The sequence below is a fragment of the Enhydra lutris genome, unplaced genomic scaffold, assembly GCF_002288905.1.
Source record: "Enhydra lutris kenyoni isolate GAN:26980312 unplaced genomic scaffold, ASM228890v2 scaffoldscaffold16, whole genome shotgun sequence".
Lineage (NCBI taxonomy): Eukaryota > Metazoa > Chordata > Mammalia > Carnivora > Mustelidae > Enhydra > Enhydra lutris.
Genome location: NW_019154100.1, coordinates 12,668,520 through 12,695,381, shown reverse-complemented (window position 1 = coordinate 12,695,381; position 26,862 = coordinate 12,668,520). Strand labels below are relative to the sequence as shown.

Sequence of the window (26,862 nt, the reverse complement as noted above, 5' to 3'; positions counted from 1 at the left end):
AACTATTGCTAGTTTTTTAAAATTATAGAACCATTGAATTAATTTTTAAAGTACATATATATTTATTTTTGAACTACTTTATCTAGCAGCAAACTATTACTAACTTTTGAATCACCTAATCATTGAATTAATTTTTGAAATACATGTGAATCCTCTAAGTTCATGTTTTCAATTCTTTTGAAGATATGAAATAATTGGGGGAGGGAAGGGAGAGAGAAAGACAGGAGAAAGGAGGGGCAGAGGGAGAGAGAAAAACTTTTTTTTTTTAATTTTATTAATTTATTTGACAGAGAGAGAAAGATCACAAGTAGGCAGAAAGACAGGGAGAGAGAAAGGGGGAAGCAGGCTCCCTGCCCAGGAGAGAGCCTGATGTGGGGCTCAAAACCCAGGACCCTGAGATCATGACCTGAGCCCAAGGCAGAGGCTTAACCCACTGAGCCACCCAGGTGCCCAGAGAGAAAATCTTAATCTTAAGAAAGCTCTATGCCCAGCAAGTAGCTTGACATGGGGCTCAATCTCACAACCCTGAGATCATGACCTAAGCTGAAATCACAACCCTGAGCTTGCTTAACTGACTGAGCCACTCAGGTGCCCCCAATAATTTACCATTTCTTTAAATTTTTTTTAAAGATTTTATTTATTTACCTAACAGAGAGAGCAATCACAAGTAGGCAGAGAGAGGGAGGGGAAGCAGGCTCCCCGCTGAGCATTTCTTATTAATACTTTAAACCTTTAAACCTCTGGTATGATTCCATTATTGGAAGTTTTTAGTATCCATACTGTTATTAGTATCACAGAGCATAATGCCAGTAAGTGATACTATCACACAATGATGTAGTCACATTTCTCTATAAATTTCTTCTATCTATATGTCTTATTAAAGTGCTATTTTTTTTAAGATTTTATTTATTTATTTGTCAAAGAGAGAGAGAGAGAGAGCATAGGCAGACAGAGCAGCAGGCAGAGGCAGAGGGAGAAGCAGGCTCCCTGCCGAGCAAGGATCCCGACGTGGGACTCGATCCCAGGACGCTGCAATCATACCTGAGCCGAAGGCAGCCGCTTAACCAACTGAGCCACCCAGGTGTCCCTAAAGTGCTATTTTTAAAGTGAATATATTTATAATATATAAAATAGTAACTTTAAATTAAGTACACTTATTATCAAATGTAATCACTGATGTATTCCTGTGGTAATTTTAAAGAACTAAACAACTTCCAGCCAGAAAAACAGAGGTGTTACAAGCAATATGAAATTATTGCACCTCAGAGCTCTGAAAAAGCAGCCCAAGGAAGTGACCTGATTATCACACAGCTGGTAACTGACAGAAGTAAACTGCAAACCCAGGTATCTCGACTCTGATTTCAGTGACTTTTCTTGCCTGCCAAATCCAAGGTTAATAGTATAATCCAAGCAGAAATGAGTAAAATTATTATGAGAAGGCAAATCTCTTATTCTGATTTGAATACGTAAATGAACTATAACACTGTGATGTCTAAAGGAAGAATTCATCTATTTTGAAACAAGTAGAGACTTTTACCCATAAAGAGGAGTCCTCAATACCTTAAACTGACACTATATTCCACCCAATTTGGTACTCTATATAGTACAATGACTAACATGATCCATTACTAAAGTAAATTACAGCAAGCTTCTTCTTTGGCACTTATCACATCAGTAATATTAAAGGAAAGGAAAGGAAGAAAGAGAAAGAAGGGAGGGAGGGAGCAAAGGAGGGAGGGAGGGAGAAGGAGGGAAGGAAGAAAAGAAGAGAAGAGAAGAGAAAAGAAAAGAAAAAGTAAAGAGAAAACAGGCTTTAATCCAAACACAACTTTTCATAAATACCAAGTCCTCCAAACAGGAAAATACTGACAGTTCTGGGTTTGTTTTCTTTCTTTCTTTCTTTCTTTCTTTCTTTCTTTTTTTCTTTCTTTCTTTCTTTCTTTTCTTTCTTTCTTTCCTTTCTTTCTTTCTCTCTCTCTCTTTCTTTCTTTCTTTTTCTTTTTCCCTACCTTTAATAAAGTGGCAGCAGCTTTAAGTGTAAGATTCATGACTGCCTACAATCACAAGAGACAAGATATCTTAAACATGGTGTCCCTGAAAGAATCAGAAAATGTTAAGAGGAATTAAAGGATGGAGAAATGATGCAAAAAGGAATAACAAAAACATGTTTGGCTAATCCAACAAATTTCAATTATCCAAAAGCCTGCCCCATCTTAGATATATAGAAGTATTCATAAGTGGGTGGTCATTTCATGATATACATGAGGCTGACACTATTTTAGGAGCAAAAAATAAAGAAAGAAAGAAAAAGCAAGCAAGCAAGCAAGTAGCCAGGTAAAAATAGCATGTGGAAAAAGGAAGAATTCATTTATCAAGTATATGCTTTAGAACTTAACACAGATGTATTACCTCAAAGTTCCAAATGACTGAGGGTTCAATTGCATGTTGTGCTTTATTTTGTAATTATCAAGGTATTAAGAGTAAATGAAAGTTTGAAACTCACTCCAAAACTTGATGTATTTCTATTGTTTTTCTGTGTTGTTATTTTGTAAGAATTTTATTTGCCTAAGGAATAAGGACATCCTGAGTTGCATAGATCACCTGGCTCTTTATCTGCCTATGGTAGATTTTCTTGAAAACAGAAGGTCATAAAATAACCACAAAGAGAGTAGCATGGTATTACAGACAATATATATATAACTTAAAAAGGAATAAGTATTTTTAGCTACTAAGCATCATTTCAATAGTTTATTCATCTGAAACAAATAATTAAATGTTTCAATAACTTCACTCATTTGGACTAGAAAACCTGTAACAAATTTTAATTAATTCTTTAGTGCTGGGGTTATTTTAATGTTAGATGCATGATGATTTTCCCAAGGTTAGAATGATTCATTTGACAAATGAACTAAATTTAAAACTAAAAAACAGTGCCTCAACATCTTTGATATCACTAAGATGGGTTTCACATATTCACTGTGTATTGTTTTCTCTAAATTTAAAATCGATCTTTTTTATGACAGTTAATAAATAAACTATATGTGGTTAGCAGAAACACAGAATGCCTCCCTGTGTAATTTCTATACAAAAAAAAGACAAAATGCTCATGAATAGAATTCCAAATTCAATGTTAATTAGGACAATTAGGTCAAACCTTGAAAACCTATGAAGCTAAAATTCAGATTTATGCCGAGGAATAAATGCCAACAGCTGTGTGGCAGTTACACAAAAATCCTACAGTATAACTTATTTTTAATTTTTCAATGTTATATAACATAAAATTCCTTAAAAAAAAACAAGTATATGTTTTCCAATTATTAAAAAATATATTGAACACAATCATATATTAAAGCTCATAAAATATTTAAAATAAAATGTTATACATATAAACAAGGTGTGAATAAAGCACCATCTGTTTCTATTGGCTACTGGCATATAACAGATGGAATGGTGATCACCAAAAGAGAGTGCTTTCCTTTCTTGTCAACTGGCTGTAGAGTTTATTTTTTATCTAATTTAATTTATATTAACAGGGTTAGGAAAATACGCTGAAGAATAAAATCATGACCAACTTTTCTTAACACTCTAAATTAAAATAACCACAAGCCTAAAAGTAAAAAACAAATTATACATTTTACATATTAATAAATATTCCTATAAAACCCTTCTCACAAATAATGGTATATTCAAAATACGTAAAATCCTGAAGCTCTGCCTATTCTGTTTTCCTTATTCCACACTCCAGGAAGTAAATAAAATGACAGATTTCCAAGAGGCAAAGGCACAGCAGGAGCCTTTAGGCTCTGAATAGGATTATTTGAGTTAAGGATACCCATAGTAAATCTCTTCTAAGTGAGCCAAAGTGAGTTAAATATAGTCAAGTTCACCACAAAAATTTTTGCCAGGGTTTCTTTTAAGGATCTATAACAAACAGAGGTTACATAATCTGTTTAGTACCTCAGAGGTCACCCTGAGTCTAATAACAGAGTCTAATAACAGACTCTGATATCTAAAGCCTCCATGTATAACTTTCTTCCCAGAACTGCAATAATTTAATTTAAAAAGTATAAAGATAACAAGTAAGTTAAGAAACAATGCACAGTAACCTTTAGTCATTTCAATAGGGCTGAGTACAAACATTTCTATGTTTTCCCTAAACTAGAACCAAAAATTATACATACACACAGACATACACATACACACAAAACATACTCTAGTTTCTTGAAGTCTCAGAGGACTTAGGTTCTGACTTTGTTAAACAGGCCTCAATTTTGCATGTGTAAAATTAGTTTACAAACAAATGTAATGGAAGTAAACTCTTAGGATATTTGATTATCTCTCAAATTAAGAATGCCACTTGGAACAGGCTATTGACTTAATACTGTTAAGTTAGATGGAAAACAGTTTAACCACGTGTTTAAGCGTTTTTTCAAAGTAATGATCTATAACAACAGGTGCATCCTGAAAAGACAATATGGTTTTAGTCAAAGCTGCTAAAAGGTATTTTGACTTTTTATTACATTTATTTACCAAAAAAGGAGATCTGTAACACAAAATAAAATGTATGAGATAGGAAAAAATATGTACAACTTCAAAGAGAGTAGAAGATGATGCATGTGTATAAAAGACTACGAGAAGATAGGTTCCAATAAGTCCTTTGGCACTTGTATAAAAGATGAAAAGTCACTAGATAACAAAGTGTAAAGAAAACGAAAAGAAAATCTGAAAGCTTTCAAGTTACATTAAAGTCATTAGAAAATATGCCAAAAAGTACAAACATCAATTTTAAAGTAACTTCAAAAGGGACACAGGTAAGCTAATTTATATTTTCTTCAAAAGTAATTACTTGCATAAAAGCAAGTGAAAAGTTTCCAAAGAAAAAATAATGCAGAGAAAATGTCTAAATAACAAGATATTTACACAAAAGTATCCCGGGATGCCTTTAAGTAATTCTATAGTTTTGCCAATGAAATATGATGAATATATAAAGTGAAAAGGACCAATTCCCTTCCTAACAATAAGGAGCTAGAAAAAAGACTCTTCCAAAGTATACTAGCTTCAGATGTATAGCCACAATGAAAGACGGAAAGAACTGTGAAATACTAAGTACCTGCTGTGAACCAAACCCTGTGAAAGTTAACAGACATATAGCAATAAACAGGACAGTTCCTATCCACCTGGGAGTTCATGTCTGTGAGTCCACTGATACCAAACAAATAATTACATTAATAATTATTTATAAATATGTTAAGTGCAAACCAAGGTAAAGCATAAAAATAAAATCATGTAATACTCAGATCTTTCAAAATCTCAACTACAATCAAAAGTGTTCTTAAATTTAGGCATAAGTCATTTTTAATACTATTAATAAGGCTATAAAACTCAAAATTCACCTTAAAGATGGGTATAGAGAAAATGCCTAACAGCAACAAAAATTCTCAAAAAACACATTTAACTGGCTACTCTCGGGCAGGAATGGAAAAAAAAAGGAATTCAGAATGGCAAGAGGATGAAAGAATCAAGGATGATCGCAAAAGCATTACTAAAATGACTAAATACAGGATACAAGTAAGACACTGGAATTTTAAGTGAAGGCAAGAGGTATGCGAGTAACTATACTGCTCGATAATAGTGACAATAAGATGGCTATTAGACTAGGAATATAAAGAAGGATCCATGACATACTGAGGTCAAAGGAATTGTGGTTAAATCACGGTTATTTCACATACATCTTAAAATTAAGTATTGGTTCATACAGTCCCTTCTCTTTACCCAATTTGGAAAACCCTTCATAAAATATTCCTGATGACTTCAACTATTCCACAGAATCAGGCAGCATGTTTCATAGTAAGACAATTCTAATTGTTGGTCCAGTTTTACTGTCTGAACTCAACCTAGCATTCATGTAACAGAAGTTTAAGTATTTAAAAATAAATAGCCAGGTCTCTATTATGTAAAGGGTATCTGTTCATTGATTAAAAAAACAACATACAAAAAATTTAATTCCAATTGTGATAAGGACAGTGAAAGAAAATAGTTCTATGGCAATATTTTTTTTTTTAAGATTTTGAGAGGGAGGGAAGGAGAGAGAGGAAGAGAGAGAGAGAGCACATACATGAGCAAGGGGAGGGAGGAGATTCCCCACTGAGCAGGAAGCCCTATGTGGGCTCCCTTCCAGGGCCCTGGGATCATGACTTGAGCCAAAGGCAGATGCTTAATGACTGAGCCACCCAGGCACCCCAGCAATAATCTTTCAATTATTCCCTAGAGTACCTTTCTGGAATTTCATCATATTATCACATTAGGTTTTTCTTGCTTAGCTCATACAAACTAAAATTAAGGATGTGGGCAATAATAATAGAGGATTACTTAAAGCTTTACCAACAGATGTGTAATCTCAGTCATTTTTCATTTGTTTAACAGTCCAACTAGAAGCATCACTTTAGCACTGTTACATGGCACACATAAAAGAGTGGGAAAAGGAGCTGCATCGTTTTTTTTTTTCTTTTTAAAATATAGTCAGAGTCATTAGTCAGTGAAGAAATACAAATCAATCAAAATGAGATACTACTTTACACCCACTAGGATTACTGTATCAGAAGGACAGGTAATAACAAATGTTGGTGAGTATTTAGAAAAACTTGGGTCCTCACACACTGCTGGTGAGAACAGAAAATTATATGGCCAGTTTAAAAAACAGTCTAGCAGTTTCTCAAATGCTAAAATTAGAGTTATCACAAGACCCAGCAATTCCACTCCTAGGTATACAACCAAGATAAGTGAAAAACTCACATTCACACAAAAGCTTGTACATGAATATCCACAGCAGCATGATTTGTAACAGCCATAAAGTGAAAAAAAACAAAAAACAAAACAAGCCCACAAATGTCCATCATGTGACAGATGAATGGATGAATTTTAAGATCTGGTATAGCCATAAAATGGAGTATCAGAAGAAATGAAATACAAATATCAGAAGAAATGAAGTACTGATAAATGCAACAATATGAATAAATCCTGAAAATATTATGCTAGGTAAAAAAATATCAGAAGAAATGAAGTACTGATAAATGCCATAATATGAATAAATCCTGAAAATATTATGCTAGGTAAAAAAATTCCAGTCAAAAAACATCACATATTATTCCATTTTTTAAAATATTTTACTTATTTATTTGAGAGAGAAAGAGTGTACATATGCACAGAGGGAGAGGGAGAAGTAGACTTCCCGCTGAGTGGAGAGCCGGATGTGGGGCTGGATCCCAGAACCCTGAGATAATGACCTGACCTGAAAGAAGATGCTTAACTGACTGAACCACCCAGGCACCACCATATTATTCCATTATGGTATGTCCAAAACAGGCAAATATACAGTGATAGAAAGTAAATTAGTAGTTGCCATGGCCTGAGGCTGGGAGAGGGGAGAATGGAGTCACTGCTGCTGGGTATAGGGATTTTGTTGGGAATTTGGGGCAGGGCACAGCAATAAAAATGTTCTAAAAGCAGCTGTGGTAATGGCTATACAACCCTATGAATTTACTAAAAACCACTATATTATACAACTTTAAATGAGTGAATTACATGGTATGTTATATCTCAATAAAGCTGTTATAAAAAATCATCAGCCATTAAGCTGATCAAGTTAATTTTAATTATAGCAAACTTTAAAGAAAAATGAACCAATTTTCCATTACCACATAAATGATTAGTTTCTATATTTAACTTACACTTAAATAGAACTAAAATGCCTTTCAAAATTATTTCAACATCAATCAGTGTTAAAAAAAAACTATTAATCACTATAAAACTCACCCCCACTGAGTATTTTACACAATTTATTGATATAAAACATTTGTGTATGAATAAACTACTGTACCACTGGAATACTCCAAAAATATGAAGGAATATGCCATACGTTTCCAACATGCGTGGCTTCAAGTAAAAAAATAAAGTATTATAAATCATTGTCCCATTTTTATTTTAAATGTGAAAAGAAATGTACAAATTACTCTATATTAGTTTCTATTACTGCTGTTAACAAATTACCATAAACTCAGTGGCTTAAAACAAAACAAATCACTATCTTACAGTTCTGACATGGGTGTCACTGGGTTAAAATTAAGGTGCTGGCAGGGCTGCATTTCTTTAAGGGGGCTCTAAAGAAAGAATCAGTTTACTTGCCTTTTCTATCTTCTAGAGGGTGCCAACATTGCTTTCTCGTGGTCCCCTTCCTTCCATTTTCCAAGGAAGCCAATGCTGCATCTTTCTAACCCATTGTCTGTAGTCACATGTCCCTCTTACTTACAGCCAGGAAAGGTTCTCTTCTTTGAGTACTTATGTGATTAGACTAGGCCCACATGGATAACTCTGGTTAACCTTCCACCTCAAGGTCTATAACTTTAGTCATACCTGCAAAATTCCTTTTGCTATGTAAGAGAACATATTTACAGGTTCTGAGGGTTAGGACATGGACATCTTTGTGGAGGGCCATTATTCCACTTACCACACTGTGAAAATCACCATATAGGTAGGAAATAAAATGCTACTTTGGGTTAAATTTCACTAACATAAAGATATAAGGGATTCCACTCCTTCCTTAAAATGTCAAGAGATTACTCCTCTCCCACCAGACACAGGAGGCCTATCCTCTGGAGAAAAATAACCAAACGCTGACAATGGATTATCAGGCACAGAGAAGGGAGCAGTGATGTAGCAAAGAGAAACCAGAAAGTTTACATGGAATTCTGCTTTCTGAACTATGAGATCTTTAGCCCCCTTCTCCTCACCTGTCCAGGAGTCTGGCAGTCAAAATTATACCTACCACTTAGGAGATGAGAGAGTACTTCTAATGAATTGATGTGGGGAAAAAAACTATAGATACTGACATTTAAGATGTTCTCAAAGACAAAGTCCCCAATCATAAAACCATCTCTATGAAAAAAAACAGCCCCACATAAATTTAATTACTATTAAATATATATGTGAGTGGACATCTAAGGATCCCCAGTCATCTAAAAGCGTCAACATGAAAGGGATAAACACGAACAGAATTAGGAAACCCAAGGAAACAAAGACAATGGAGGATTAAAAAGAACAACTGAGAAGTGATTATTACTGAAGAGGCAAAAGACGTTTCTTGTCATCATGAAAAAAAAAAAAAAAAAGCTGTTACTAAAAGAAAAAAAGAACAATGAAAATACACATGCACTCGGGCACCTGGGTGGCTCAGTGGGTTAAGCCTCTGCCTTCGGCTCAGGTCATGATCTCAGGGTCCTGGGATCGAGGCCCGCATAGGGCTCTCTGCTCAGCGGGGAGTGTGCTTCTCCCTCTCTCTCTCTGCCTGCCTCTCTGCCTACTTGTGATTTCTGTCCATTTCAAATAAATAAATCTTTTAAAAAAAAAAAAAAAGAAAATACACATGCATCCCCAAATCAGAAATTCAGTAAGAGTTGGAATATAAAGTTGAGAAAAACCTCACAGAAATAAAAATGAAAAAGAGAAAGAGATAGAGAGAGAGAGAGGGGAAGGAAGGAAGGAAGAAAAATAACGAAAATATTAGAAGGGCGCCTAGGTGGCTTAATGGGTTAAGCGTCTGCCTTCGGCTCAGGTCATGATTCCGGGGTCTTGGAATCAAGTTCCACATCGGGCTCCTTGCTGAGCAGGGAGCCTGTTTCTCCTTCTGCCTGCTCTGCCTGCTGCTCCCTCTGCTTATGTTCTCTCTATTTGACATAAATAAATAAAACCTTAAAAAAAAAGACAAAAAAATATTAGAGAACTAATCTAGCAGCACCAAAATACAATTAGCAGAAGTTCCAGAAAAAGAGAAAAGAGAATAAAAATTATCAAAGAAATAACAAATATTAATTTCTCAGAACTACAATACATAAGTTTCTAGATAGAAAGGACTCACTAAGCTCCCAGAAATGAATAAAAATGTACCACACCAAGCAAGGTACTGAATCATACCACTGAATACACTCAGAAAAAAGAAAATACTAGGAATTTCAAGACAGAGGACAGGGGTGCCTGGGTGACTCAGTGGATTAAGCCTCTGTCTTCGGCCCAGGTCCTGGTCCAGGGGTCCTGGGATCGGGGCCCGTCGATTCTCTGCTCAGCGGGGGGCCTGCTACCACCCCCCCCCTCCCCGCCCACCGCCTCCTCTCTGCCTACCTGTGATCTCTTTCTCTGTCAAATAAATAAATATTTTTTAAAAAATAATTTTTAGACATGTAAGATCTGAAAAATTTACCTCTCACTAACCTTTACTAAATAAATCATTGAAGAAGTTGTCCCATCCAGGTAAGAGACTAAATGAAAAAAAATTAAATGCAAGCAAGAAAAAAATTCCACCTGTGAAAGTTGAAAAGGAAGTCCCATGATGATGATGAAGCAAAGTCCAAGGATGACAAAGAAAAACCAGTTCAAGATTAGAGCTGGAGGAGAAAGGGCTCCGGAAGAAATACTTAAGAAATTATTTGACATGGCTAACCATATCAAAAATTGTGTATATTTTAAATTTTTTTTTAAGAGTTTGTTTATTTATTTGACAGGCAGAGATAACAAGTAAGCAGAAAGGCAGGCAGAGAGAGAGAGGAGGAAGCAGGCTCCCCGCTGAGCAGAGAGCCCGATGTGGGGCTCAATGCGGGGCTCAATCTGAGGACCCTGGGACCATGACCTGAGCCGAAGGCAGAGGCTTTAACCCACTGAGCCACCCAGGTGCCCCCAAAATTGTGTATATTTTAGAAAGAAGGAAAGATAGAAAGAAAGAAAAAGAAAAGAAAGAAAAGAAAAAAGAAAAGAAAAGGAAAGAGAGGTTGATTTACAAAGAAGGTGAATGTTCTATGAAGAGTTGCTTTCAGATTCAAGGAGACTAAAAAAGTTGAAAAACAACGTTAAGCAAAGGAAGTTATTTTTAAAACTCTATTCATGCCTTCCTTTAAAAATAAACTGAATCGGGGTGCCTGGGTGGCTCAGTGGGTTAAGCCTCTGCCTCCGGCTCAGGTCATGATCTCAGGGTCCTGGGATCGAGCCCCACATCGGGCTCTCTGCTCAGCGGGGAGCCTGCTTTCCCCTCTCTCTCCGCCTGCCTCTCTGCCTACTTGTGATCTCTCTCTCTCTGTCAAATAATAAATAAAATTTAAATAAATAAATAAATAAACTGAATCAATGAGAATCCTTTAAATTTAATTAGTGGGATATGGTCTCAGTGTATGGTTTCTTTTGGCATCTGCCTCACCCCTGCCTACTCAGCCTTACAACAATAATACAGTAAAAAGTGTTCTTAAACTGAGAAAGCATGTTTCTATTATTGTTAATCAATATTTCGTCTTTGGGAAGTCATTATCATAAAGAAGTCAGTATGAAATTGGCTAAGTAAAACAATCAAATGTCACTTTGAAAAGTAAGTAAAAGGACAATTTCAAAAAAATAAAATCGTGGAAACAAGACAATATACAATATACACATCTGGTAGCTCATTTGTTGAAAAATGTCTCCTGGAAGCATTCGTAAAATTTTTTTAGAAGAACACTAATTATAATAAAGATAATGGCCAGAAAGGGAAAACATAAGATTATCAACAAATATGGTCTTTAAAAATAGAGCAATTTTTATTACACGTCATGAAGCCTAATTACAAAGTATTACTATTCCTAGATTCTTTTAATAACATTGTTTGTACTATAACCTCTAATCAATAGTGGGTTTTAGTTTTTAAGGTTTTATTTATTTGAGAGAGAGAGAGCATGAGAAAGAGAATCTGAGTGAGGCAGGGGTGGAGGGTGGAGGTGGAGGGAGAGAGAGGGAGAAGCCGATTCCCGACTGAGCAGGGATCCTGATAAAGGGCTCAATTCTAGGACCCTGAGATCGTGACCTGAGCCAAAGGCAGAGGCTTAACCCACTGAGCCACCCAGGCACCACCAAAAGTGTTAAGGATAAAATAATAAATGCAAATGTAAATTCAGAAGAGACTTTTAGTTCCAGAAAAGACTGCAGATTACCTAATTTATTTTTTTTTAAGATTTTATTTATTTACTAGACACACAGAGAGAGATCACAAGTAGGTGAGAGGGGGGGAAGCAGGCCGCCTGCTGAGCAGAGAGCCCGATGTGGGTCTTGATCCCAGGACCTGAGATCATGACCCAAACCAAAGGCAGAGGCTCAACCCACTGAGCCACCCAGGTGCCCCAGATTATCTAATTTATTTTATAAATGAGGATACTGAGTATAAACAAGGTTAAGTACTTATCCAAGGGCACATACATGGTTATCGGCAGAGTATGAACTACAAATCAAATCTACCATGTGTTAGTCCAGGTACTTCCACCACACACTATGCTGTCTTACAGGTTTTGATGCTATCTAAAACATACAAGTTGATTTTGTACCATCTTCTACTTTTTAAAGGGAATAATAATACAAAGAAAATTTCTTAGGAAAATATCAGTACATTTTAATGGATAGTTTCTAAACCATAATTGTAAGTCATATCCATAAAGAAGGTATTTCTGAGTAAGTAGAAGAGTTATTGAAATTAAAATTAAATTTCATATCCATAAATAAGGTATTTCTGAGTAAGTAGAAGAGTTATTGAAATTAAAATTAAATTTAATTAATTAATTAATTTCCCAAAGGCCTCCCTCTTATCTTCTGTCTACAGTTCCCTATCAGTAACATTAGTTCTGAAACATTTAAGTAAAGGCCATTTTACTCAGGGGGTCATAAGAGTCAGATGCTTGGCTTTTGCATAGGCTTTAGCCTTCTAGACCTTTCCACTAGCTCCCACTTCATGGTCCCCGCAGGCTTTCCAAACTTCCCACAAATTCTCATTTTTCTACCCACTCAACAGTGTTCTCTGGGCTGAGATCATCACTGTCAAATTCTTTGATCTGGAGTCAGTTCCCACCACCTACTCAGTGCTTCAGGATAGATATATCATTTACAATTTTTCTCATGTTCAGCAGAACCGCTCTGACATATGGTAAAAGTTTTCTTGACATCCACACCCTCATCTATGCCAACAGTAGTATAAGTCCTTAACTCCCCACAGAGCGAATTCCATTTTCCTGACCACACCTTTAGCCACTAAGTTGCTGAAAGCACAGAAGCCTGTGATTCTGGCCCAAGGACAAGTGCTGGGAACAATCCCTGTAATCCCACATGGAAAAGCAGCATAATGATGCACTTAAAAGTTTCACCTCAGAAGCTACCTTAGTTTGATTCCTGGCTATACATAGCATTTAGAAGCTGTATATCCTTGGGCAAGTTACTGAAACACTTTGCCTCAGTTTCTCGACTATAAAATGGCAATGACATTTGTAACTACTTCATAGCATAGTAATGACAATTAATATAAAATACAAAGTAAGTAACAGATAATGGTTAAATAAAAATACGCTTTTCGGGGACCCTGGGTGGCTCAGTGGGTTAAGGCCTCTGCCTTTGGCTCAGGTCATGATCCCAGAGTCCTGGCATTGAGCCCCACATGGGGCTCTCTGCTCTGCAGGGAGCCTGCTTCCTCCTCTCTCTCTGCTGCCTCTCTGCCTACTTGTGATCTCTCTCTGTCAAATAAATAAATAAAATCTTTTTAAAAAAAATGCTTTTCAATCCTTTTCTTTCCTTAGACTTAGTCCTTCTATTTGTGACCAATAATAAAATAGAGAATATGGTTCCTGAGAGACTGAAATACTGAGGATGGGATATTTGTGAGCCAATTTAAGATGATGTTACAAAGTTACATTCCTGGAGCAGGAAACAATATGTGAAGAATTTTCTAAAACCAGATCATTCCTCTTTTATTTATTAATAATATTTCATTATTTCCATGTTTCTTGAACTATGCCCATATTACTTTTTCATATAACTCACTGATCACTTTTTTTCTTATTTTTTGTTCGACAGATACACCAAAAGAAATTTCTAAGTACAAAATATATACCCTTATGATAAACATAGATTCATGGGCTGGGGAAGGGTAATGTTGGGAGGAAAGTCAAAGGAGATGATACTTTTGAATTTCTTATAACAAAAAAAATTCACTTTCATAGTTAATATTTTCAAAGTGTTACTTTCATAGTTAAAATTTAATTTAAAAATAATTCTAACTTTCAGAATCAATTTTTTAAAAATAGTAACCTAACAATTAAATATGAGACAATTAAATATGAGATAACATAAAAAAAATGAAAATATGGATCAGAGAGAATCTCCATCTTTGCACATGAGGAATATTTTCTGGAAATACAGTATTTTCATTCTTACAACTCAAAAATAGCTCTTTTAGCCCATTATTTTTAAACACCTTTAACTCTTTAAAGCTATCATTTATTTCAAGTAACTTTTCTGGCTAATCTTTTATCATCTTTGGGTAGAAAAAAATTAGGAAGAAAAAGTAATACTGGAACTACTTACTTTGAAAAGCATCTATATCTTACCGGATCTACTGTCTCAAAATGTGCTATAGTCATTCAGAGTTCTATAAATCCTTATTAAGGAAATCAGAGTAGAATAAAGTGAAAAATGAATTTCCTCAGCATCTAAATAGTAAAAATATAGTAAGGCTTGCCAAAGTGTTCTATTCCCCATTGCACTCTCCAGCTATGATAAATGGAAACTGCCTGTCAGCAGGAAAAAGTGGATGCCATTCTTCTAATAGCAGCCTTATTTGGCACAAAGCAGGCACTCAAGCATAAAAATTGAGTCCATGGGCCCATCTCTCTTAACACTGATCAAATCAAATGAACAAATCAAAAAGATATTTGTTGCCTAATAAAAAAAGCTGAGATACAATAAGCCAAATGTTTCACGTAGATTTGGAGTAACTAGTTAGGAAACAAAAACCACTATATACTTCTCCATCTTCACTGCCAATTCCAAAGCATGCACTCTTTTTTTCTACAGCAAGTTTCACAGTATTCACAATTTAGAAGGAAAAAAGCAAACCAACATAGAATAGCAAAATAAATATATGCTGGTGGCTAATATATACACACATTCTGTCAGTATGCTTACAGATTTGCTGCTTCTATTTTTTTTAATATCAATTTCCTCAAGGTAGAATAACCTTCAAACATTTTATTAATTAACTTCTACACTACTGCACTGTGACTTTTGAAAGCAGCAATGCCCTTGTACAAGCTTGGGGGGGGGAACACTTCACACTTAACAGAAAGTGCAAAGAAAAAGAGTGTTGGATCTTGTATTTAATGTGAACAAACTCAGGTACACAAGTTAGTAAGTGGATATGTAACTGTCTTACGATAGATAACACTATGCTAAAGAAAGACACATGAACGTACTGGTATCACATTCCTAGCCATGCTACCTAAAAACCAAAATGTTTTATAACTTCATTTGAACCTCACTTAAATTTCTTCTACAGACCTTTAAAAAATAAACAAAACCCACAGGGTATTAATTCAGGCTGAGTTTAAGTCCTATTCTGCCTACTATTTGTAAGATCATGGTAGGTTACTCAAGCTTTCTGTGTCTCAGTTTCATTTTGAGTAAAATAGGTTAAGTTATAACAGTCATATACTAACTAATTTTTTAAAAGGGGGAGTGGGTCAGATTAGTACAGAGGATTAGTACAGTGTCTGGCATGTGATGAGTCCTCAATAAATGTTAGGTATTATTATTATTAAACAATTTTAGGTAAAGGTAGGCTAATCCCTCATGTCCTCTTCTGACCTACTAGCCTTTGAAGAACGTAATGAAGTAAAATAGCCAATGATCGAATAGTAGGAAGAAAGAGAAAATAATAGGATGCTGGATTTATTAGTAGCATGGATAAACAGAAGTTAAATTAATAGTAGTAACATACCAGGATTTACACAAATACTCCAACATGTAAATCCCTTCCATCCCTCTTTTGCTTCTTTACTACCACCATGATGTTACTCTTAAACATAAAGATATAAAGTATAAAAGATGAGAAAGTAATAGCAGGGGGAAGAAAATATGTTCAATAAAAAAAGGACTTCAATCTATGGCAGCCATGAAAATTTTATATTTTTGATGGTTCTTAGAGACAACTCTATAGAGACAGTCCTTCAAAAGAAAATAAAAGTGCTATATATACTCAATCATACTATAAAGTCTGAATTTAAAAATAAAATTATTTAATAGAATAACAATTCACATATCCCACAAAAAAGATTCATAGAAAGTTGTAGAACAAATGATCATTTTAGCAGTTTTATTTAGTGATATATTATTTTGAATGAGAAATTAAAGCTTAGGATATATGTCATGAATTCCCTACAACACAAAGTTAAATTTTATTTAAAATTTTGATAGAGTAATAGGACTATTGTGAAATGAAGTACACTTTGATCAGTAATGGCAGGAAAAATAAAAACTAACGAAAGAATTATTATAAGAAATTTAAGGACAGAATATCCAAAAATGTAATATATGTACTAAAATAAAAAGTATAACTAAGAAGATACTAGGAACAATTAAAAAATTAAACAAAAGGAGAGATAAATCACTTATTTATTGTGAAAGAAATCACTTATTTATTGTGGTTATATAAATACTGAGATATTTATGAATCAATTCATTGGATTAAAGTAGCAAATAACAAAAGGAAAAACTCCATTCATACAAAATTCAAAACTTGCAAAACTATGTATTACTTATGAATACACACATTTGGAGATTCATTATTAAAAAAAGAAGAGAATGAGAAATATAAAGTTGAGAACAGAGGTAACCCCTGTGCCAGACAGATGAGAATGTAATTACCAAGGATTCACAGGGGACATCAAAGCCTTTCGTAATGTCTGATTTTTGAAGCAGGCTGGTGGATACCTTGGGCATTCATTATTATTATGCTTTAAGTTGAATTCATAAACCATAAATTCTCACGTATGTATGGTATATTTCATGATTGTAACAATAAACTCTTAAGAATGACCAACAGCAATACGATGGTTTCTTTCTTTGACTCCTGAGTATATGTTCACCCTTTGTCTTTTTCACCTCTTAAATTCTGACCTCAGATTTCTGTGATGATTATGATAAACAGGTAAAAAATTACCGTGTTTCTTACTGGAATCTTCTTGGGTTCTGGAGGCATATCCTGTGGAACAAATTTCACTGGTTCCTTAATCTGCCTCCTTGATCGTTTGGTCCCATCTGGTAAGGTTTCCATGGCCATGTCTGCTTCCATGTCACTGCTCCCTGCCTGGTCACATTCTGAACACTGCCTACATAAAGAAAAAAATGTAAGTTCATATATTTATTTTTATTTTCTAGTATTAGTTATGGTTTCTATTAATAAAAATTCAGGTACATGTGAAGAATATATAAAAATATACACTCCTGTAAGAATGACAAGAGTAAATATATAAAGCAATTCCTGTATCCCTGTAAGTATCATAAACACATACAATAATGCTACATGTTTAAGTGAACCAACATAAGAGATTCAACACCGATGGTGAAGTCCAAAGTAACAGAAATCTGTCTCTCCACCTAGAAAACAACTGCACAGGCACAATGTTTGATGTAATTATTTTCAAACTCTGGACTCTAGTAAAGGCTTGCAACTTCCAAGGAAAGACTTGCACAGGTAAACTGCAATTAATTTCAGTCAATTTCAGCTCTAGGCGAAGTCACAGCTACCCATTCTCCAACCAAGCCACACAGCAGGCAGAACACTGCACATGTTCCTGCAGTACCTTACAAACAGCTATTAGGAGCCAGGATGGCCAAAATAAATCATGTCCTCCAAATACTGAGCATCTGTGCTCTGATCACAGAAGTACAAAGAGCTGGGTAAGGTCCCCTCGGCCTAAAAATGACTTCTAGAACTTAAAATTATCTCCCACCTTCATTTTTCTCCTTGCACCCTTTTGGGAGCCAGACACTAAAGACATGGACACTCAAAAATAAGTGCATATACAGGAAAAATTAGCAAATGACCAGACTTGCCCAGGAAAAGGCTCAGAAAAGACATAAAAAACTGTAAGTTTACACCTTAGACTGATCCTCAGCACAGAGACAGCACACTATGATAAGAAACAAAAACAAACAGAAACAGTAACAAAACACAGCAAATGTTGGGAATGGTTGAAAATCTCATTTCCAAAGTTATCACATTATTAAATACAAATGTCCAGTTTCAGAGAAAAACCTTACAAGTTAAACAAAGAAAAAGGAAAGTATGGCCCATTAAAATGGGGGGGAAAATTAACAGAAACTGTCCCAGAAAAAGACCTGAAGGCAGATCTGCAAGACAAAGAATTATTTTTTAAATGCTCAATGAACTAACAGAAATTGTGACAAAGACAAGAAAATAATTTCTGAACTAAACAGAAATATCAATAGAAAGCCTAAAAATAAACCAAAAGATAATTCTGGAGATGAAAAGTACAGTAACGGAACAGAAAATTTACTAGAGGGATTAAAAGGACAGCTCTGTGCAGCAAACTTGAAAGAAAGAACAATGGAAACTACAAAGTCTGAGGAACAAACAGAAAAAAAAAAAAGCTTGAAAAAAAGTGAACAGATCCTAAGCGGCAAGTGAGGGCATCGACAAATACACCAACATTCACATCGTGGAAGACCCAGAAGAAGAAAAAGGGGGAAGAGATAATGTTTAAAGGAATAATGACTGAAAACTTCCTAATTTGATGAAGGAGATAATATGAAATCCAAGAAGCTCAACAAATACCAAACAAAATAAACTCAAAAAGTCCCACGCCAAGATGCATTATAATCAAACATTCCAAATAAAAAGACACAAAGAGAGGCTTGAAAATAGAGAGAAATTCAGATTCGTCACATACAATCAATAAGATTACAGGCAGAGCTCTCATCAGAAATTCTGGAAGCCAGAAGGCAGTGTTATCAATGTATTAAAAGTGTTAAAATGACCAGAAAAACAAACAGCAACCAAAAAACCCTATCAACTAAGAATACTATGTTCATCAAAATTGTCCTTCAAAAGTGTGCGAGAAATTAAGACAGTGCTAGACAAACAATAGCAGGGGGAGTTCGATACCACCAGACTTGTCCTACAAGAAATGCTCAATGGAGTCCTGTAGGGTGGGGGGAGGGAGGAAGGACACAAGACAGTAACTCAGAGTCCATTATGGAGAAATAAAAATCTCAATAAAGGTTAATACACGATCAATTATAAAAGCTAATATTATTATAACAATGGGTTGTAACTCTACTCTTGTTTTTTTACATGATGTAAGAGACTAATACACTTAAAAAAACTAATACCATAAACAGCTTATACTATTATAACTGTTTCTTAAGTCCACATGCATGTAGAAGAAGGATTTAAATAAGCTATAGAGCTTATAGCTTACAGCACCTCGGTAGCTGTGTCAGTTAAGGGACTGACTCTTCATTTCAGCTCAGGACTCTGCACTGTCCATGGAGCCTGTTTAAGATTCTCTCTCCGTCACCCCCCCAAACCTCACTCTCCACAGGCGCTCTCTCAAAAATATAAATAAATAAATAAATAAGATATACAAATGGCTAATAAGCACAAGAAAGGATGCTAAACATTACTAATCATTAAGGAAACGAAAATCAAAACCACAATGAGATAGCACCTCACATCAAACAGGATGGCTATTATCAAAACAAAAAACAGAAAATAGTAAGTGTTTGCAAGAATGTAGAGAAACTGGAATCCTGTACAGCTGCTTTAAAAAGCAGTATGGTGGTTCCTTAAAAAATTAAAAATACAATTACCATATAATCCATTCTTTTTTTTTTTTTAAAGATTTATTTATTTATTTGACAGACAGAGATCACAAGTAGGCAGAGAGGCAGGCAGAGAGAGAGGAGGAAGCAGGCTCCCCGCTGAGCAGAGAGCCCAATACGGGGCTTGATCCCAGGACCCTGGGATCACGACCTGAGCCAAAGGCAGAGGCTTTAACCCACTGAGCCACCCAGGCGCCCACATATCATCCATTCTTAAAGAGGTATCTCTACACCCATATTCATAGCAGCACTGTTCACAATAGCTAATTGTGGGAGCAACCCCAGTAACTACTGACCTATAAATGGATAAGTAAAATGTGGTACATATACAATGGACTATTATTCAGCTTTAAAAAAGAAGAATATTCCCAATATGCTATGACATGGATGAACCTGAAGACATTAGTCTAAGTGAAACAGGCCAGTCACTAAAAAGACCTATACTATATGATTCCACTTACATGAGGTACTTAAGAGTAGTTAAAATCATAGGGAGAGAAAGTGGAATAGTGATTGCCAAGAGCTGGAGGGAAGGGAGGAATGGGGAGTTATTATTCAGTATGTATAGAGTTTCAATTTTTACAAGATGAAAAATGTCATAGAGATAGATTATTATTGTATTTAATATGACAATATAATAATTATTAATGTACTTAATACCACTGGACTATACCACTTAAAAATGATTAAGATGGTAAATTTTATGTCATGTGTATTTTGCCACAGTAAAATATTTGAAAAAACAAGAGTAACATTAAAAGATAATTAAACACTGAAATTTCAGTCTAGATCAGTACATTCCATTAGAACTGTTAGAATTATCTATAACTGGGGCGCCTGGGTGGCTCAGTGGGTTAAGCCTCTGCCTTCCGCTCGGGTCATGATCCCGGGGTCCTGGGATCGAGCCCCGCATCGGGCTCTCTACTCGGCGGGGAGCCTGCTTCCCTTCCTCTCTCTCTGCCTGCCTCTCTGCCTACTTGTGATCTCTGTCAAATAAATAGATAAAAAATTAAAAAAAAAAAAAGAATTATCTATAACTGCACTATTTAGTACAACAGTCACTAGCCATATATAGCTATTGAACACTTGTAATGTGTGACTAAGGAACTGATTTTTAAATTTTAATTTTAATCAATTTAAATCCAAGGAGTCACATGTGGCTAGTGGCTAACATTGGACAACAAAAGTCTACAAAATGATTATTGAAAATCTTAATATTGCCAATTATAAAGGCCCACTTAAAAATTCATTAGAAACTGTTAAAAGTAATTTTTTTTCATATATTTTCTTTAAATTTAAAAGAATGATCAGAAGGTTCTTTAGAAGTCTAACTTACAGTGTTATCTCTATAAAAATAGTTATAATAGAGAAAATAATGTTTCATATTTAGTTTACTTATCAGTACCTTAGTTTCTTAAATAATCTTAGTTTACATCAGTACCCCTGAATGAATCTTAGAATTCCCTCACCGACTATTTTCAAAGACTTATTATTTGAGGTCATACTGCATCAAAAATTCACATATCTTGCTCACTAATATAGTAAACATTATCAAACTAATATCTATTTTTTAAGAGTGATAACTTTAAATTCCAAATTCCAGTAACAGAGTTAAATGCAATATGCCATTTGTGTTAATAAGACATATACATTAATTATTAAAATGCAAATTAATATTCAACGCTTTGTTGCTGTTGTTTTTTTTTTAAAGATTTTATTTATTTGTTTGACAGAGATCACAAGTAGGCAGAGAGGCAGGCAGGGGGGTGGGAAGCAGGCTCCCTGCTGAGCAGAGAGCCCAATGCGGGGCTCAATCACAGGACCCTGGGATCATGACCTGAGCTGAAGGCAGAGGCTTTAACCCACTGAGCCACCCACGTGCCCCTAATATTTAAGGCTTTGATCTTAATATCTAAAAATTCTCATTCATTTAACCAAAATTGTTGAGGAAAAATTTTAACACTAAAAAAATGACCAATAAGAAAAAAAAAAAAAGTAAGTAATTTATCATGTGTTACTCAAAAAGTTTTATATATCTATTGGTAGAATAGCCAACCACTTCATTCCTTGGATTCACAGATTGCCACGGATATTAACATACAGAGCTCCTGGGTGACTCAGTTGGTTTTGGCTCAGGTTGTGATCTCATGGGTAATGAGATCAAGCCCATGTTGGGCCCTGCTTTCAGTGGGGAGTCTGCTAGAAGATTTTCTACCTCTGCCCCTTCCCATTCATACCCACTCTTCTCGCTCTCTCAAATAAATAAATCTTTTTTAAAAAATTAAAATACAAATAAAGTGTAAGATATCCATTTGCTCCTGTTTGTCCCATATGAAAAGATTAAAGATTAGTATGAACAATAAACACCTAACAATATTCGTAATTTAAATAATGAATATATTTTCAAACAATCTATTGGCAATCCTAAACTGTGAAAACCCCACAAATGTTAGATACTATTAGTAAATAATAACAAATACAACAAACATCAAAACAGAAATGGCCATAGAAAGAGATTAAATTATGTCACAGAAAAGGACTATTTCCTTAAGTGATCATTTCTACCAGCTGAAGTGAAATGTAATCAAAGTTTCTCAGTTCCAATTTATTTTTAACATACATGAATTGCTGGGATATAGAAACAAGTACCTTTTTAGGATGAATCAGTGTGTTGTTTTTCTTTTAATTGAATTTTTTTTTTCTTTAGTTTCGCATTTTGTAACGATAACCCTTGTCAGGACATTCTCTAACTTCTTAACGCTCATTTTCATCCTCACCAAAAGTAATACACTCAGGTCACAAGGAAACTTGCTTTAGAGCCCTCTGACAGAACTGCTACTCCCTAAACTCCACGACAAAACACTGAACAACACAGAAAGTCAAAATAAAATTTAACCACCAATACAGAAATTTATCTGTTTGTTTCAAAACAATTGCCAAGTGATAGTTACAGTACAAACTCTACACAGATGGAGACACTACTTGAAACTTTTTTCAACAACCTATTAAATACTATCATCTCTATCTTTTATGTATCATTTTTAAGATATGAAAAAGCATCTCTACTACATTAATCAGTACACAAGATCCTAAGAATAATAATCTAGGATATAGCTATGGCCTATCCAATTCAATGGGATTAATGGGATAATATTTGGGGGCAAAAGTCGTAATTATCCTTCATAATGTCAAAACACATACCTGGCTTCTTCTAATAACCCACTAAGCTGCTATTTTATACATGTAATCCTGTTTATTTTTACTTAATATATTCTACGAAGGGAAGAGAATCCTATATTTTATAATTCCCGTGCAAAATATTAAAAATACTCTTAAGTAATCAAAATATTCAATTAATTAAAAAGGAATTTTTAAAGTACAAGTAATAAAAATTCATTTCATGAATTTATGCAAAAGGGCAACCTTCTGACTGAAATATCAAGAGATTTTTCTCATTTGCTATATAATCTTCAACTCCTGAACCATATATTGCAACTTTTTTTTTTGTTCAGAAGGGGGTTTAGAATTTTTCAATTACTAAAGAAAAATGATTTCATTGTATAATAATTCTAAGACAAGTGCATGAATTCAGTTTATAAAAAAATTTACTTGTATATGTTAGAGAAAAAACAGATTTTATGAATTCTTAACTGTAATAAATTGTGACACTTTCTCAAATATTATATATAATTCATGTTTTGCTTTTTTTCCTTTACAAATTACTTCTTTCAGTCTTCAAAGATTGCATAGCATACTCTGTTTTTTCCCTTATCTCTAAGATTTTTCCATGTTTTCCCCTTTTTTGAAAGGAAAATCTTCACAGGTGCCTATATAAAACTTCATTAGTGAAATATAAATCAAAACCACAATGAGATATCACTTCAAATCTGTTAGAATGGCTGTCATCAAAAGATAAGAAATAACAAGTGTTGGAGAAGATATGGAAAAAAGGGAATGCTCATATACTGTTGGCAGGAATGTAAACTGGTGCAGCCACTATGAAAACGAGCATGGAGGTTCTTCAAAAATTAAAAATAGGGCACTCCTGGGTGGCTCAGCTGGCTGGGCATCCGACTCTTGATTTTCATCATGATCTCTGGGTCATGAGATTAGCTCTGAGTCATGCTCCACACTCAGCACAGAGTTTGCTTGGGATTCTCTCTATTCCTCTGCCCCTCGCCCCACCAGTCTGCTCTCTCGCTCTAAAATAAATCAATCTTTGAAAACAAAATAACTAAAAATGCAACTACTGTATGATCCAGCAATTCCACTTCTGAGTGTATATCCAAAGGAAACAAAATTTCTATCTTGAAAAGATACCTACACTCTTACGTTCATGCATCATTATTTATAAGAGGAAAAAGATGGAAATACCCTGTGTCCACTGATGAATGAATGGGTAAAGAAAATGTGGTAGAAATAGATAATAGGATATTACTCAGCCATAAAAAAGAAGGAAACCCTAGCTATTTGCAACAGCATAGATGGACCTTGAGGGAATTATGCTAAATAAGTCAAAAGCAAATATTGTATGATCTCAATTATATGTGGAGTATTTTTTAAGATTTTATTTATTTATTGAATATAGAGAGAGAGATCACAAGTAGGCAAAGCAGCAGGCAGAGAGAGAGGGGGAAACAGGCTCCCCGCTAAGCAGAGAGCCTGATGTGGGACTCAATCTCAGGACCCTAAATTCATGACCTGAGCTGAAGGCAGAGGTTTAATCCACTGAGCCACCCAGGTGCCCCTTATGTGGACTATTTTTTTTTAAACCCACAAATTCATAAATAAAGAGTACAGACTGGTGGTTGCCAGAGGCTGGGGTCAGGGAGGTGGCGAGTTGGGGAGATGCAAAAGGGTAAGGGTGGTCAAAAGGTAAAAACTTCCAGTTAAAACATAAATATATAAATAGATAAATAAATAAATAATTCTTAAAAGGGGGCTGGTGCCTGGGTGCCTCAGTCTGTTAAGCATCTGACTCTCAATTTCAGTTTGGGTTACAATCTCAGGGTCGTGAGATGGAGCCTCAAGATGGAGCCTGCTTAAGATTCTCTCTCTCTCTCTCTCTCTCTCTCCTGTGCCTCTCACCACACTCTCTCTCTAAATAAATAAATCAATAAATAAGTCCTGGGGATGTAATATACAACATGGTGACTATAGTTATTAATACTATATTGTATATTTGGAGAAATATTGTTTTTTTAAGATTTTATTTCTTTAACTGAGAGAGCGCACACAAGCACATGCACATGAGTTGTGTTAGGAGAGGTGAGGGAGAGGCACAAGCAAGCAGACTCTACCCCAAGTGTGGAGCCCTACACGAGGCTCCATCCCAGGACCCAGAGATCATGATCTGAGCTGAAATCAAGAGTTGGCCAGCCACTTAACTGTTTAACCAACTGAGCCACCCGGGTGCCCCTAAGAGAATACATCTTAAGAGTTCTTATCATTAGGGGGAAAAAAAACAACAAACATTTAACTATGTATTACAATGGATGTTAACTAAACTTACTGTGGTAATCATTTCACAATATATACATCAAATCATTATGCTGTACACCTAAAATTAATACAAGGTTATATGTCAATTATCTCTTGATAAAAAGAAAGAGTTAATGGAAGAAGGGAAGGATAAATTATTAAGAAAAATGGGGGAGAAACCTATAAATTATTAACTGAAAGTTCTGTGCTATAGATTTTCTTTTCTCTTAAAAGAATAAACAAAGGGGGGCGCCTGGGTGGCTCAGTGGGTTAAGCCGCTGCCTTCGGCTCGGGTCATGATCTCAGGGTCCTGGGATCGAGTCCCGCGTCGGGCTCTCTGCTCAGCGGGGAGCCTGCTTCCCTCTCTCTCTCTCTGCCTGCCTCACTGTCTACTTGTGATCTCTCTCTGTCAAATAAATAAATAAAAATCTTTAAAAAAAAAAAAAAAGAATAAACAAAGGTATACCCAAAGAATAAAAGGATATAATAAATATTACTCAATTATCTGTCAAATAATACTCTCCAGAATATTCAGGGTTGTTTTTTTTTCCACAATATTCTTTAATTAGAAAAGGCAAGAAAAATTCTGATCAGACGGTGATAGAAACAAAAGATTATTCTAAAAGAAGTATTTATAGGGCACTCAGTGGGTTAAGCCTCTGCCTTTGGCTCAGGTCATGATCTCAGGGTCCTGCATTTGAGCCCTGCATTGGGCTCTCTGTTCAGCAGGGAGCCTGTTTCCCCCCACCCCCCGCCTGCTTTTGCCTACTTGTGATCTCTGTCTGTCAAATAAATAAAATCTTAAAAAAAAAAAAAAGAAATATTTATTATTTGAGCTACTCTAATAAATCAAACCCTTACTACTTCATTTATATACCTATCAGGCTTATCTGGGAAGAATATAAGGCAGTGTGCAACATTATATATTTAAAAAGGAACAAACCAAAATAATATAAACTAAGAGTAAGACAAAATAAATTTCAAACAATGGGAGTAAGTAAAAACAAAATGGAGCCTAGATCATACCTTCATTAGCCTCTTTATCCCTTGCCAAATTCCTCACCCAACTAGCATTCTCATCTGATTTGCCCACTCCTAACCCAACATAAGAAGTCCCTGGGTTTTTCCCTCTCCTGCTCCTAGACAGCTATGCATTATTGGAGAAAGATCAATTAATCACACTTATTAAACCAATTCACAAACATTCTTAGTATAGAACCTCAGGAAGTCATCTGTGATTTTTTTTTTCCATAGTAACTATCGGAAACTATCTCCTATCTTCTTAAGCCACCATCATCATCCCAATTCCTTTCCCTTTCCACAGACTGCTTCTATTTCACTGAAAAGTCAGAGCCTGTCTAATGTGAGCTTATTCAACTTTCCTACTTTCCATCAATAATTACCTCTGTATCTTTATTCTTTCCTGTCACATGTCTTAAATTAGTCCAAGATAAGCAGTGAACTATTGTGGTATGGACCAAACGGAAAGCATCCAGATCTCAAACTAGTAACTCCCAAAAGTAGTACTGGTACTAGAAGAAAAAAAAAAAAAAAACTGGACAGGAGGTGCTTAGAACAGTCTACCAAGCAGAACGTGCTATTTGAGAAGGGAAGACTGCATAGTAATTTTGGCTAGCAGTGAACATAAGGGGT

At 35.1% G+C, this 26,862-nt stretch overlaps 1 protein-coding gene across 4 annotated transcripts in view; it reads right to left on the bottom strand.

Annotated features, from left to right (window-relative positions):
- Positions 1–26,862, bottom strand: part of LOC111147237 (PHD finger protein 14) — a 232,980-nt gene that overhangs the window by 119,222 nt on the left and 86,896 nt on the right. For all 4 annotated transcript variants that reach the window (XR_002640604.1, XR_002640605.1, XM_022503156.1 and 1 more), the window contains one exon: positions 17,042–17,210. Coding sequence is in view for 2 of the 4 variants with exons in the window: in XM_022503156.1 (XP_022358864.1) it covers positions 17,042–17,210 (169 nt within the window). In the remaining 2 variants the exon portion in view is untranslated. The remainder of the gene's footprint in view (positions 1–17,041; positions 17,211–26,862) is intronic.